Here is a 13,851-nt window from a genome sequence, read left to right as displayed (position 1 = left end):
GCCTTGCATCAGAACTTGAGTGCACTTGAATGATTAGGTCTAAGTAGATGATGTACTGTTGCAAAGGTTCATATAAGCACCTCATGGATATACATTCACATGAAAAAGGGTTGGAGCATCACAGCTATGAATAGTAGAGATGATTAGAAGATATTAAAATGAAGATGAAAAGAACACCCAGGATTCACTCTTAAGGTAAGGACCTAGTTTGTCCGAGCCACTGTCAGACAATCTATCTCCACCTTCCTCTCATTGCAAGTTCTGCTGGATTTGTGATTTTCGAGATGTTTTCCAGGTTTCAGCTATATTAAAATTCTTCTTGGAGCATCTAATAAATTTTCATTGGCCTTTAATGACTATTCAACTTTAGCTGCTCTATATAGGGAATAGGTTTATTTTCTATGAATTTTCTGTGCTACTGTCCAGAAAGTACACATCTCTTAGCCTTAAGGATGCAGAACAAGTTGTTATCTCTTAAAATTTTACATAGCATGCATCTTAACAGTTTGGAGATTGGTATGCTGACAATGGGATTTCTTTTCCCCCAACAACTTCAATTCCCAGTTGGAAAGAGAATAAAAACAACTCAATTTGGGGGATGGAAAAAAATGAAACAAAATGCTGCCATGTATGTCATAAAACTTATAAAAGAAATGCATAAGAATTTCAAATGTTCAACCAAGTAGGGTAATGTTAATTGTGTATTTCAGTCTTTGAATATATAAAATGCTTTGTAGGAGATGGTGAGCATTCAGTTCTAGTAAAAATATGAGAGGACACACATTATTCATACCACAAGAAGCTTCACACCACTGAGCAAGCTTGGTTCATAGATCAACAAGCTTGCTCAGTGTGATGATAATAGATTACATAGCCTCATAATTTTTAGTTAAAATATGTAATTTTCCCTTCCTCATCCCCCATAATTAGCTGATGATAGTGTGCAAGAAAAATTATTTTCCAAAGCCTATGTGATTTATTGTTCCAATGGGATCCACATTTAAGCTCTTATTCAATTAGATAATTATTAGTATTACTAATCAAGGAGGACAGAGAAAGAAATGAGTATGAATCATTTTGAGTACCAAATTCAATTCACTAGCTCTATCAATGTGAGAAAATCATTCAAACTTTCTGTTCTAAACAGTCTTCACAAACATCATTTGTCCATTGGAAAGTGGTTTGCATAATACAACATGCTCTATCCATGTAAATTATTATTGTTATGTCTCTTTAAATATCAACCTTTGATCTATGTGATGCCATTAACACAAATGACACAACATAGAAATAAGGGTGCATATTATTTTTGAATTTATACTGTTAAAAGAGTTAAACATTAAAGGCCATTAGAGATGGCTTTAATGTCTTGGTAACCTACATAAGCAAAGCAAAATCTAAGCCAGACTCAATGCACTTGAATCTAAGAAAGTAAAATTTAAGAACAAGCAATCACAAACAGCCAACTAGGCTTTCCCAAATAAGGCAACTGCTTAAGCTACAGCCAATCAAATAATTTCCTGGCTTTGCTTCTGCATCTTCTCTATTAAAACTCTTCCCTTAGCTCCTGCAGTAGAGCTAAATACTTTCAGTTAGGTGCTGCCCAATTTGAATCAATGTTCACTCAAACTCGTGAAAATTTTAATGTGCCTCAGTTTATCTTTTAACAATATACTTCACCTTTGATTCCAGAAATCAACTATTACATTGAGACAGAATCATCCCTGGATTTCAGAATGGTAACAGGAATAACCATTTCCATGGTTAAAAGGGGACCAAGAGATCATCTTCCAGTCATCAAAAATAATATTTTCATTAAACTGTAATGGTAGGCTTGTGACAGTGATAGTTAAAAGGAATTTTACTGATTTGTACATAAAAATATCATTGTCCAGAGTAGGGTAATATATATATATATATGTATGTATATATATGTATGTATAATATACATATACAGGAAGAGTTTTAATTGACTTCTCATTATAAAATCATGCTGAATAAAAATAAAATCTGCACATTCCAGATCAGTTTGTTTGGGGTTTTCCTTCCTATCCACTGACTGCACAAAACCTCTGCAGGTGCCATTACTGTTAGAGTACTACTGGAGATAAAACAGGACAGGTCAAAAATGTACATCAAAGGCACCAATTTGACACAAATGGTTATTCTGTTTGACATATATCATATCACAGTTGGTAGCTGAAGTGTTTATTTGAAATTTAAATGCTGATTAAGTCCTTTGCCTGTTTTTGGAAGCACATACAAACAGTCCTAGTCCTGTTTTTGCAAGCACATACAAAGCTAAATATACCAACTCTCATGAAATCAAAAGAAACATGCATAGCATGTCAGGCAGTCATTGTTGTTATTACCAATAAACAAAAATGTGTATGCTTCCCCAATCCCAGTGCTGAAATGTGCTCTGTGTTTATGGAGTAACTTAATGGAAAAAAAATCATCTGGGTTAAGAGTCTGACGACTCTGGCTCAGGGGTGTACCTGGGTCTCAACATCTGTCAGCTTTCTGGTCTGCTCTGCGGTCTGAGAGAGGAGGCTGGTCCCTATCTCGAGCATGGTGGCTGTGTGGTTCTGAACTGCATTCTGCTGTATCTGAGCCATCTCCGACTTCATATTTTCCACAATGTAATTCTCAATCTGCAAGAGATAAAGGACAAAACATACTACATTATAAGCAAAGTCTTTCAGTTGAAGCATGTAATATTTACAATGATAAAACAAGACACAGCTGGCAAATCAGCCATCTGGCAGGAATCCTCAGCATCTCTGGGAGCTGGGGAAATGGGAGCAGAGCACACAGGAACACAGTTGCTAACAAACCCGTAATATACTGATGCATGTATATAATCAACACAATCACAATGAAGATTCACACTTGGATAGTGCTTTCTCATTTAACCCTTACAGCAAAGATAGAGAGTTTAGCACAGATGACCTCGCTGTTCTTTTTATTTTATAGCTGAGGAAACAGAATTAGAGAAGGTCAACGATGAGCCTAAGGCCACCAGCAAAAATTCAGCAGAGTTAGCACAACAATTTAAATCTAAATCTTGGTTCTCTGGTCTTTTCATTATACCATATTGAACACTTATCTCTGAGAAATATTCAGCCTCCTCTGTAATGAAAAATAAAAGACCAGGCTGGGTCAGGGAAATGGGACAAGGAGTGGGAGGGGGGCAGATACCCAAAACACAAGCCTTTAAGGGAATCTTAACATATAGGCAACAGCATATGAAATGAGCTGCAGAGCCTCAGAGCTAGCTAAAACTATGATCAGTGCTCCTTTGCAAGCTCAAAAAAAGGCACTGAAAATATGGTCCATAAAGCAGCATTTGCCCTTCTCGCCTCGGGGAATGTTTGGTCCTTTATGGTGCCATCTTAGAGAATATTATGGTTGTAAAATAAATGAAATGGTACCATAGGGGGCAAGAAGAATTATTAAGTGACTTACTATGAGGGAGCCCGTTAGGCACTTGGGAGAATAAAACTGAGGATATTTTTCATATGCTTGAAAAATACAGAAAGAAGCCTGCACTTCCCTGTCAGTGCACTTAATTCTCCCCCACAACTGTGTGGTGACTACATTTTATTACCCAATTACACATAAGGGGAAACTGCATCCCAGAGAAGTCCGGTCCAAGGCCACACACCACAAAAATAGCCAGACTTGGATTTGAGTGCTGAAGTCCTTAACTTTCATACCAACACTGCTAACCACTTGATAGTTCTGCCAAGTCGTGCTTCATAAGCTGGGTTCCAAATTATTAACAGCTACGTGATTTTTACTGATTTAGTGAACCAAAATACATCCACTATTTTATAATCTATAGTAACACTATTGTCATGTAATAAACACAGCTTAAAACTAAATTCTTCTTTGTAACTTTGGCAGTTCACTTTCTAACAACATTTCTTGCTTATTTCTATTTATCAAACATGAGTCTGTCCCAAGCTAAAGAAAATGAAAGGTCAGAATCAAACTCATTGTTATTAATAAGTGCTGACTTTGTTCTTGGTCAATATAAGGTAACTCCCCTTCAACCTTTCAAGTCCCCTTCCCAAATTAGAAGTAGGGGGAAAGTTTCAACACACAAAAATTTATTCTAAAACAAATACAAAATAGATTAGAACACATATCTGGAAATTATCTTAACAAAACTTAAGGTCTCTAGGGTAAATTTAATCTTGGCTTTATTCCAACTGAACTAACATATTTTTTTTTTTTTTTTTTTTTTTGGTACGCGGGCCTCTCACTGTTGTGGCCTCTCCCACTGCGGAGCACAGGCTCTGGACGCGCAGGCTCAGCGGCCATGGCTCACGGGCCTAGCCGCTCCGCGGCATGTGGGATCCTCCCAGACCGGGGCACGAACCCGTGTCCCCTGCATCGGCAGGCGGACTCTCAACCACTGCGCCACCAGGGAAGCCCTGAACTAACATATTTTAACAACAGTGGAAGGGTAGAGGAAAGGAGGGTGGGTTGGAGTAAAAGACATCTATTGTTTTAGATTCTGCATCATATGTTCCCTCTTTTCTAAATAACTTCCCCTTAACTTTCTTTTGGGAAATTGTCTTTTCCCCCTTCAGAACAAATGCTTTGGGTGGAGTTGTCCCACCCTAACTTCAGGGTTAGGTACATGTTTGAGCCTAACAATCAGAATGCTCTGCTCCTGCTTAGAGAGAATAAATTGTTCAAGAATGAAAAGGTACTGTGAGCAAGGCCAGTAAGTCTCAGTTATGCAATTTTGTCTAACTAGCCTACAAAGGAACTTCCTTTTCCTCTGTGGTAAGCTGGTAACATATATGCCTGACACTGTTGATGCCCCATTTTGCCATCACAAAACTAGAGCCAGTCTAAGAATAAGGCTAAGTCAGAAAGATAGATACGTAGGCCAGGTGATACAGATAGAAGGATACTTTTAGAGCATCTCCATCCTGTCATGTTTTTAGCCAGATCCACCCTTGGACATTCAGTTATAAATTCTGTGATGTCCCCTTGAGCAGCCCACTTTTTTTTTTTTCTTTTGCGTCAATCACATTGATTTAGTTTCTAACAAAACCAAAAAAGTCTTGTCTGATAAATCTGATGGATGTTTAGCGAAGGAAGCCTCAGACAGGCACACATTAGCAGTATGTTCCTTGCTTATCCAGGGAATTTGGGGCTTTATATAAATGTGTATATTCTCAAAAATGGCAGATAAGTCTCCATCATGGAGATGATACCTACCATTTACAGCTGACATTTATCCACTGTCTACCATGTGGCAGGCACTGAGCTAAGTGCTTTCCTTTCACAAAAGCGCTTAAATCTCACAACAACTTTATATGGTAGGTATTGTTATAGCCGTTTATAGGTAAGACTACCGAGGCTTAGAAAATCCACAACTTGCTCAAGAACAAACAAGAATTTGGCACCCCCAGTGTCAAAACCCAGGTTTTTAACCTCTAACCTTTTCATCTTAAACACTACTTAATTACCCTATGCATTTTATTACATAGGTCCTAAACCTTATGTGTTTATCCAAACTGCACGGGGAGCATTTTAAAAATGCAGATGGAGGTGCAACATACCAGAACTTTGAATCAGAATTTTCAAGGGTATGTACTAGGAAACTATATATTTTTAAAACTTCATAGCGTAATTCTGATTCAGGCAAAGAGCAATGCTTCTCAAAGTGTGGTCCATAGAATAACTGCCTATATCAGAACTATTTATGAACAGTCTTCTATGAGATAAGAAAATTATAGCAGAATGCAAATTATCTATGTTGCTAAGCATACTGGTGTATGTGTGTGTGTGTATGTTTGTGTGTGTGTGTGTGTGTGTGTGTGTGTGTGTATATATATATATATATATATACATATAAATAAATAAAGGAAGTAATGCTCCAATGCTTTAATTTACATTCTGGTCCTAGCTTCTTACCTTGTTCACAAAATGGCAATTTCCTTGAGTAAAAGTGATTTAGACCGTCAAATTATTCTATGCCAGATTCCCTGGTTACCAAGAAATTTCAAATAACAACTTGGTTTCCTATGCAGATTTCTCTCTTGAGAGAAAGTTCACTAATCAGTGAGCTCCAATACAGATGTGCTTGATAATTACATATCAATTTCTTATTCAGTTGGTTAGTGGAGTCAGTTCCCAGACTTTGATTTGCTCTGGGTGTAATAATAATCACATGCCCCAGTCTCCACAGAGGAGGACACCCTCTGGCATAGAGCGACTATTATATCAACGTTCAGCTGCTTTGTGGTCCTATCTCTGTTAGATACTATCTATTCATCTATTCTGTATTATTGTGCTTTTTAAAAAAAACTGTAAAAATTAACACCAGCAAAGCAAAATATCTGCTTTATGCCAGTATTTATCACAAAGAGCTTCCCAATTCTGCTGACCCTGTTGTAGAAATAAAGTAGGTCTCCAACCTATCCTAAAATTCTTATTGGGGCTGCCATGATGAGTAACATGAATCTAACTCTAGCTAATTATTTTTTAACCAAATGGGGCTGCTCTAAGAGTAACTGCTTTTTAATGCAAAAGGTAATGGCACACTGAAGTAGCAAAAACCAGATGTAGTTGATTTAAAGGCTGAGGAGAGAGGCAGAAGTCAAATATACAATATGTGATTAATAAGGAGGACTACTTTCATCTTAATCTCTAAACATTCCTCTGTAGATGTATAACTGTGAAATCCATCTTCATGTGCTATACTAGCCAGGTTCAGAAAAGACTTGTAACAAATTTGATTGTATTCATATATTCTGTACTGGTTTCAAAATATGTTTACAGAATATGATGGCTACTTCAAGGTTCAATGTTTTATAGACATCTAAGATGTGAACCTTAAGCTTACAATTTGCTGACCACAAGAGCTAATGGGTTATAAAGTAGGAGATTCCCAATCTGAATCATAAAATTATTTGACTACACTGTCACTCTCAGTGTCTGACTCCAGAGTTTTATAAAGTATTGGCCAAAAAACTAGTAAGAGGATGTAGGATGTGATTTGAAAGGACACAATAAATGGTAAACGATGATTTTAACGTAAGGAAATAATGTTACATTTGTAAAGTGATTTAGTGTTTACAAAGAGCTTTCATACACTGTCTGACTTGATTCTTATACCAACGTTACAAGGGAAGTATTGACTCCATTTATGGTTTAAGAAATTGAGGCTCAGAGGCCTTAGGTGTCTTGTTAGAAATGAAAGAAAGGACTCAAATCTATCTTCGGACGTTCCACTAACCTCAGAGTTATGGGAACTGTTTCGTTGTTGGATTGGTTGGCTATTTGATTGACTGATTAAATTGATTTACTGATCTCAGTTTTAGCCAGCTCACTGAAAATTCATTTACTTTTTCCTTTTAGAAAAACATGCAACATTAGAGGGTGATTACTTCACTCTGCTTCACCATATTAGAGGCCAAATTAATTTGAGATGAGGTGAGAGGTCTAGGGCCAGGTATTTGGAAAGTTCACTTTGCTAGCACTTTTAATACAATGGGTCATTAAAAATCCTCTCATCAACACCTACCTTTTTTTCTTAGTATGCAGTTTATAATAATATGTTTGTCTTCTTCCTCTGATTTTATTTCTTACAAACTACTGTTAAATATAACAAAGGTAATAACAACAATGACAATATGCTAAGCCTCTACCAAAGCTAGGTTATGTACCAGGTTTTACAAAGATATATCTCACTGACTACTTGTAACAATCCAGCCACTCTATTATTTTTTCTCATTTCACTGATAAGGAAACAGGCTCCAGAAGTTAAGCAAATCATCTGTGATCACATAATAAGTTGCAGTAGAGCTGTTATGCTGCTTTGAAAGAAGCTAGATGGCCCCTCAGGATATGCTCCTTTTATAGGATGGTCACCCATCAAGCACAAGCACACTATCACAAATGTCATAGACAAATTCTGGTAACACACAATATTCATGCAGGGAATACATAAATTGAAGGCTACAGAATGGATGACGTGAGACTGTCCAAAGACAGATAATTTTTCATTTTTTTATTTAATTGTTTTCACAGTGATTGATGGCTGTAATATCCTAGGAAATGTTATAGGTGGTGAGAAAGGAAATGTACAGTCCACTGTATGACAAGTAGCATTATTAAATAGAGAAAAAAATATTTTTAAGAAGTGAAGATTATCATCCATTTGTAGTTCACTCATAAATCGCACACCCATGTCTTTTGCCCAATGACGAGTAGAGAATTAATGCTATCATTTTCCACTACAAAAGAGAGTTCTGGGAAGGATCTCTTACTGGGCCCTCAAAATTCTTGCCACTTCATGTTCATGAGAACCAAAATCTGTGTGAGATTATGATATGTCTTGCATGTGAAACGCATTCGCTATCATTTCACTTCAAGAGGTCACTTCAAGGAATCTCTTAAATCTCTTAAACGACAGCTTATCTTAAAGCACAAAGAACAGAATTTCCCCATGTAATTCTTAAGAAAATAACATTTTAAGCCCTATAAAAATTGACACAGGCATTGTTCACTTAAAATATGTTGTAGATTAAGTGGACTCTCATTGAATGTTGCTGCATATGGTATTACTCAGTTATGGCAAAACAACCATGAAATAAAGTAAAAGGGTAAATATGGGAAAGCAATAAAAAGGTAAAGCAATGTAAAAAAAATGCCTTAAATATTGATGCTTTTATCAAATATCATTGTTTCATAAATCCGTGGCAATCCTGAAAATGCAACCAAATCTAGGTTTATGGTTTTATAAAAAAGAAGGCTGAGGCCAAATATATTATTTGCTAGAATTTCTATTATTAGAATTTCCAGTATACTGGTTTTTTTATGAAATGGAGAAGTATAATTAATTGTCTTTATAGACAATATATCTACTTAGCTGACATTTGAAACAGCTTTTGTACTGATATGTGTGACACGCATCCCGCTTTTCACTTCAGTATCTGAAAAAATACTACTTACAGAAGAAAGAAAACCATTAGAATAAGTGAGCTGGCAGAGACATTAAATATTATGAGCTCCAAGAATCTCATTTTATAGTCCTGGTGACTGAGGTTCAGAGAGGTTATAGAAAGCAAGGTGAAACAACTAATTAATGTCAGATGTCGGGCTGTGGTCACTCAGTGTGTGGGAAACTCAGACTTAACATCAGCAGGCTGAGTCAACAACAACGGCTGCTGGTATTGTTGGCCTACCCCACATTTCTTTTCCTATCCCTTGTTTCCTGCTACTTGCTTTACTTCTGATGGCTCCTGATTTGAGGCTACCCTTTCACAATATTAATTCATGCTTAGCAGTTTTGGGGGTTTTAACTTTGCTTTCTGGACTCTACCCTTGCTTTCCAGCACTAATGCCCACTAGCTGCTCCTTAGTCAATGAGCCTGTCTCCCCCTGATTTTATTCTCCCTATGCATCACCCCACAAATGGAAAAAACTGAGACCAGACTCTATATTAGTTCAGGCTTATGAACCCTACATCAGTTCACTTCAGTCCTAGCAAATATGCGATAAACGCATCCTATGCACTAAGTCTGGTACCAGGTATTACCAATACAAAGGGTTGAGTCTCGTTGGAAATAAATGCTTATTAGATGGGTCATTTCAATAGACGGTGAATACTCTGGAGTTTACCTCTGACTATATTTCTTCCTGTAAATATTATCTCTTTTTGATAAGAAGAAGCTCTCAGCTACTGAAATTAATAATGTTGGGGGGACGTTTGTTATATCCCCTCCAAAAGAGTAACAGCAACATCCTTGCTGAGGCATATGGAGAAGCTAACTTCAACAGTACCCCAGAAAAATCCCATATGAATAAATTCTTCTTCAATCATTTTCTTGGTTATGACTCTTTTAAGACCACATTTTTGTGGCTGCTGAAAGTTGCCATTTCACATATAGTGCCCCATAGTTGTGTCAGGACCCAGGAAAATCATTCTCTCTTCACATAAACAGATGAGATGTTTCCTGCACCAAAACACACCTCACTAGCCTGGAACCTCTCTTTTACATCCCACCTTTTCACACACAGGAAAAGTCAGAGTCACGAAACTTTAAAAATATTTATAAATGTCTGCTTAATTTTTCTCTTTACATTTTTTAAAGGGAGATGAAATGTAAATAACACACTCAGCCAGGAGTCAGGTTATCCGTGTTTTAATCCAGGTACTATTGTTGATTTACTCTGTGAACTTGGACAAGTCACTTAAGCAAATTGGGTTTTAGATCTTCATATAGAAATGAAGGGCTGGTTTAGATTCTTTTTAATATCTTTTGAAGCTCTCAAATTACTTCATTTAAAACATCCTGTACAAAGCACAGGAGTCTGCAATATTTTAATTTTTATTTATTATAGAAAATCAAAATATGGACGGATATATCTATGTCTATAAAATATATAGTACATATCCTTGCTTGTGGCAGTTAGAAAACAATGATACAGGAACACAACAGAAAAGTCATGGATCAAATCTCTATAGCACACACATCTGTTTTTTTTTTTTTTTTTTTGCACATCTGTTTTAAGATAAAGAGCTAGAACCTCTGATTCCCTTAATCTCCAGGCACCATTCTGCCCAAAATATATTCCTTGCCTTCCTCCAACACAACCTGGCTATCTTCTTATGTTTCTTATGTCAATGAATGGCACTACCACCACCTTCCCATTCACCCAAGTCACAGGAAGCATCTTTGACTATTCCTTATCTTCATTTTCTGTATTTAATCAGCACCAGATTGCATTGCTTCTGTTTCCTGAAGGGTGCCTAGGTCCATCTCTCTCTCCTCTTCCCCTTCTCTCTGCCATATCTTTTTATCCTCACTGGCACTGACTTAGGGCAGACTCTTGTCATTTTTCTTCTGGATTTGTTAATGGCCTAATAACTGGTCTCCAGAATCCAGACTTGCTTCCTCCAATCTATCATCCGTGGCATAACCAAAGGATCTGATCGATCTAAAACACAGATTTGGCCTTGCCACGCCACTTCTTAAACTCTTTCAGTAGCTTCCACCACCTGCAGCTAAAGTCACAACTCCTTAATCAGCAATGAAGAATCCTTATGATCCAGACTCGGTTTCCCTCTCCCTACATGTACCTTATGCTCCAGACCTACCAAATTATTTGCCTTTTTCCAAACATACATTATTTTCTTTTGCTTCCATGCCTTTGCATATAATTTGTTCTGATGGGAAGGTTCCTTTTCTACCTCATCCTCCCTTTTCCTCGGTTAGGTCCTGATTTTCAATATCAGTTCAAATTTTTTCTCCTCAAGGAAACTTTTCACTTTTAGTTATATTTGTTCCTGAAAGTATGAAATATCACATTAGCAACTTTCAGTGAGGTCTTTTTGAGTGTCAATGGGACCAATGTAAATGATGCAAAAGTAGACAGGTCTGAAGACAAATATCCTCACTCATGGGACCACATAACCCTATCTTGTCTTCCTGTATCTTCCCTACTTTTCTTTTCTCAATCATCTCTGTTATGGGTAATTATTTAAATTAAGTAAAATCCAGCAAACACATTGAAAATGAGCCATGTGTTAATCACTGGACTATACAATGAAAGCAAAAGAATGAGTAAAACTTGATTCTGATGATCAAGACTGTTTATAATGCAAGTGTGATACAAGTGCTGGAATGAAGGTACAAATGTCCTTCCTGCCTGCTGGGGTAGGATGAAGGAAGGAATGATTCTTCTAAATGAGGGAATCAAGGACATCTTCCAGGAAGCAATCCCAAATGAATGTGGCAGGGAGGGCACAAATTTCTTATGTCTGCCTTAATGCACAAAAATGTGGTCTGGAAAACCTGGAGGATGCGGGGATAAAGAAGGAAGCCAGAAAGACTATGACAGCATGCAAGGAACTGTGCTTGCTTAGGTAAGGTGACTTTCCTGACCATCTCTTGAAATGTACTGTTCAGGAAATCAAGAGATAAATCAGTCAGAAGCATAGGCATGTCACTGAGGCCACACACACAGGGCAAGGGCATGCTATCAGATTTTTAACGTGAGATTCATTAAAAAGCTCAGGCAGATAATTTCTTAGCACTTAACTAAATTTTCACACACACTAAGCATAAAATTTACCCCTTTAATAAAACATATAAGTGCACTTCTGTGTGTGTGTATACATATATGGTGTGTGTGTGTATTTATTTTCACACATATGCTCTCACACACATATATTCTTATACTCTCAACCTACATGTTTCAGATTTTACATTCACACTTTGTGGTTCTGTTCATTTCATTGTAGTTTACTTCATTAAAGATTCAAGTAACATAACTAATGCATCACTTTCCTCTGGATGAGGTATGTTTTATGTCAGATTTAATCAGTATAGATAATGCCTGTTAAACAGTCATGGACAGCTTCAGTATCTGCCAAGCAACTAAGAAACCTTTCTCCCAAATTCTGAATTTACACTTAGATGACAGAAAAAAGGGAAGAACCACAAAGCAATTTTGTATACATGGTTTTTGTATCAGTGAAAGTGATAGTTTTTAAACTAAAGAACATATTGTTTCAAACAGAAAACTGCAAACGTAAATTCCTTTAATTTAATGCTTTTTAGTTTCTTATCTGGAATGAAATTTAACCCCCCACACATTACATAAAATGCATTCTGGTTCACTTAAAAAGAAAGAGCTCTGACATCTGAACTGGAGACCACCCCAACAGACGGTAGGTTGTGGGCAACTGACAGGGTAAAAGAGACTCTCCACAGAATAATTCTAAGAAACATCTTCTGTAAACTACATTTTTTTCCTCCTATGACAAACGGCAGTGATGCAAACAAGTAACTTATGATGTTCATTTTTTTAAGGGAAACCTCCTGTGTTAAATGAAAACACTGCAAGACAGATCATGAAATCGAAGTACTCAGCATATGATATAAGAGACACACTAACAAAAATTCAAAAGCCTTAATAATGAAGGAATTTATAGATTTTCAGGAATACCGCTAGTAGGTAGAAAAATGCCATCATTTTACTCTGGTATTTCATATAAAATTGCAAGGTATTAGCACTTAAAATCTAACCTTATTCCAATAAAACCCCGCTATTCAACATTCTGACTTTTTAGGCTATTATTTTCCCACACATGCTGTTTCTTTTTTTGAAATACAGTTGCTCTACTTGTCTTCCTTATCTTCTATAATATCCCTTAAGTTTATGATTGCGTTTTTAAACTAACTTTTATCTGCTTAAATGTGGCAAAATTAATGGTAAGAGCATGTGCGCATGTATATATTTTTCCTACAATAGGGGATTCCTCAATGGAATGTACAAGAAGTTTGTACAGTCATAAAACTGTCAAAGTCATTGTATAATACACATTCCAAAGCATTCTGTGTGAGGTCTAATTTTTCCTGAATAATATTTGTTGAGTAGTTTTTATTTAAATTACCTTTGGTCTAAGTACTAGAAAGGTTAGTAGGCTGGAAATAGTTATTCAAAGCATAAGAAAGGGACAGTGATTGCTGACATCTTATAAATGAAATAAAATCCCCATTTTTCCTCACTTTGACCAAAGGATGACAGACACTGGACATTGTTTCTTCTTTCACAAAGTCCATTTTGGTGCCCTAGTGATGCTTGTTACATCTCAAGTGTTATTGGAAGGGTGCCCTAATTACCATTACAATGAATTAGTCTCTCTTAGAATTAACCTCACACCACAAGAGAGAATGAAACTGAGCATGAGTAACTGTTTAAAATACCTGCTCCCATTACCACATGCATTGCCAGGGGAATTCTGTAAAAGTTTGTTTTAAAGACTCACTCATCTAGTTTTGGGAGCTGTAGACCACCTCACAGTGTTCCTTT

At 36.7% G+C, this 13,851-nt stretch overlaps 1 protein-coding gene across 3 annotated transcripts in view; it reads right to left on the bottom strand.

Annotated features, from left to right (window-relative positions):
* The window catches only part of ANGPT1 (angiopoietin 1), a 269,150-nt gene that overhangs the window by 115,672 nt on the left and 139,627 nt on the right, over positions 1 to 13,851 (bottom strand). For all 3 annotated transcript variants that reach the window (XM_024756325.1, XM_024756323.1, XM_024756324.1), the window contains exon 2: positions 2,499 to 2,654. In XM_024756325.1, coding sequence (XP_024612093.1) covers positions 2,499 to 2,654 — 156 coding nt within the window. The remainder of the gene's footprint in view (positions 1 to 2,498; positions 2,655 to 13,851) is intronic.

The sequence above is a fragment of the Neophocaena asiaeorientalis genome, unplaced genomic scaffold, assembly GCF_003031525.2.
Source record: "Neophocaena asiaeorientalis asiaeorientalis breed wild unplaced genomic scaffold, Neophocaena_asiaeorientalis_V1.1 scaffold496, whole genome shotgun sequence".
Classification (NCBI taxonomy): domain Eukaryota; kingdom Metazoa; phylum Chordata; class Mammalia; order Artiodactyla; family Phocoenidae; genus Neophocaena; species Neophocaena asiaeorientalis.
The sequence above is the reverse complement of the archived record's forward strand: the minus strand, read 5'-3'. Positions and strand labels throughout refer to the sequence as shown.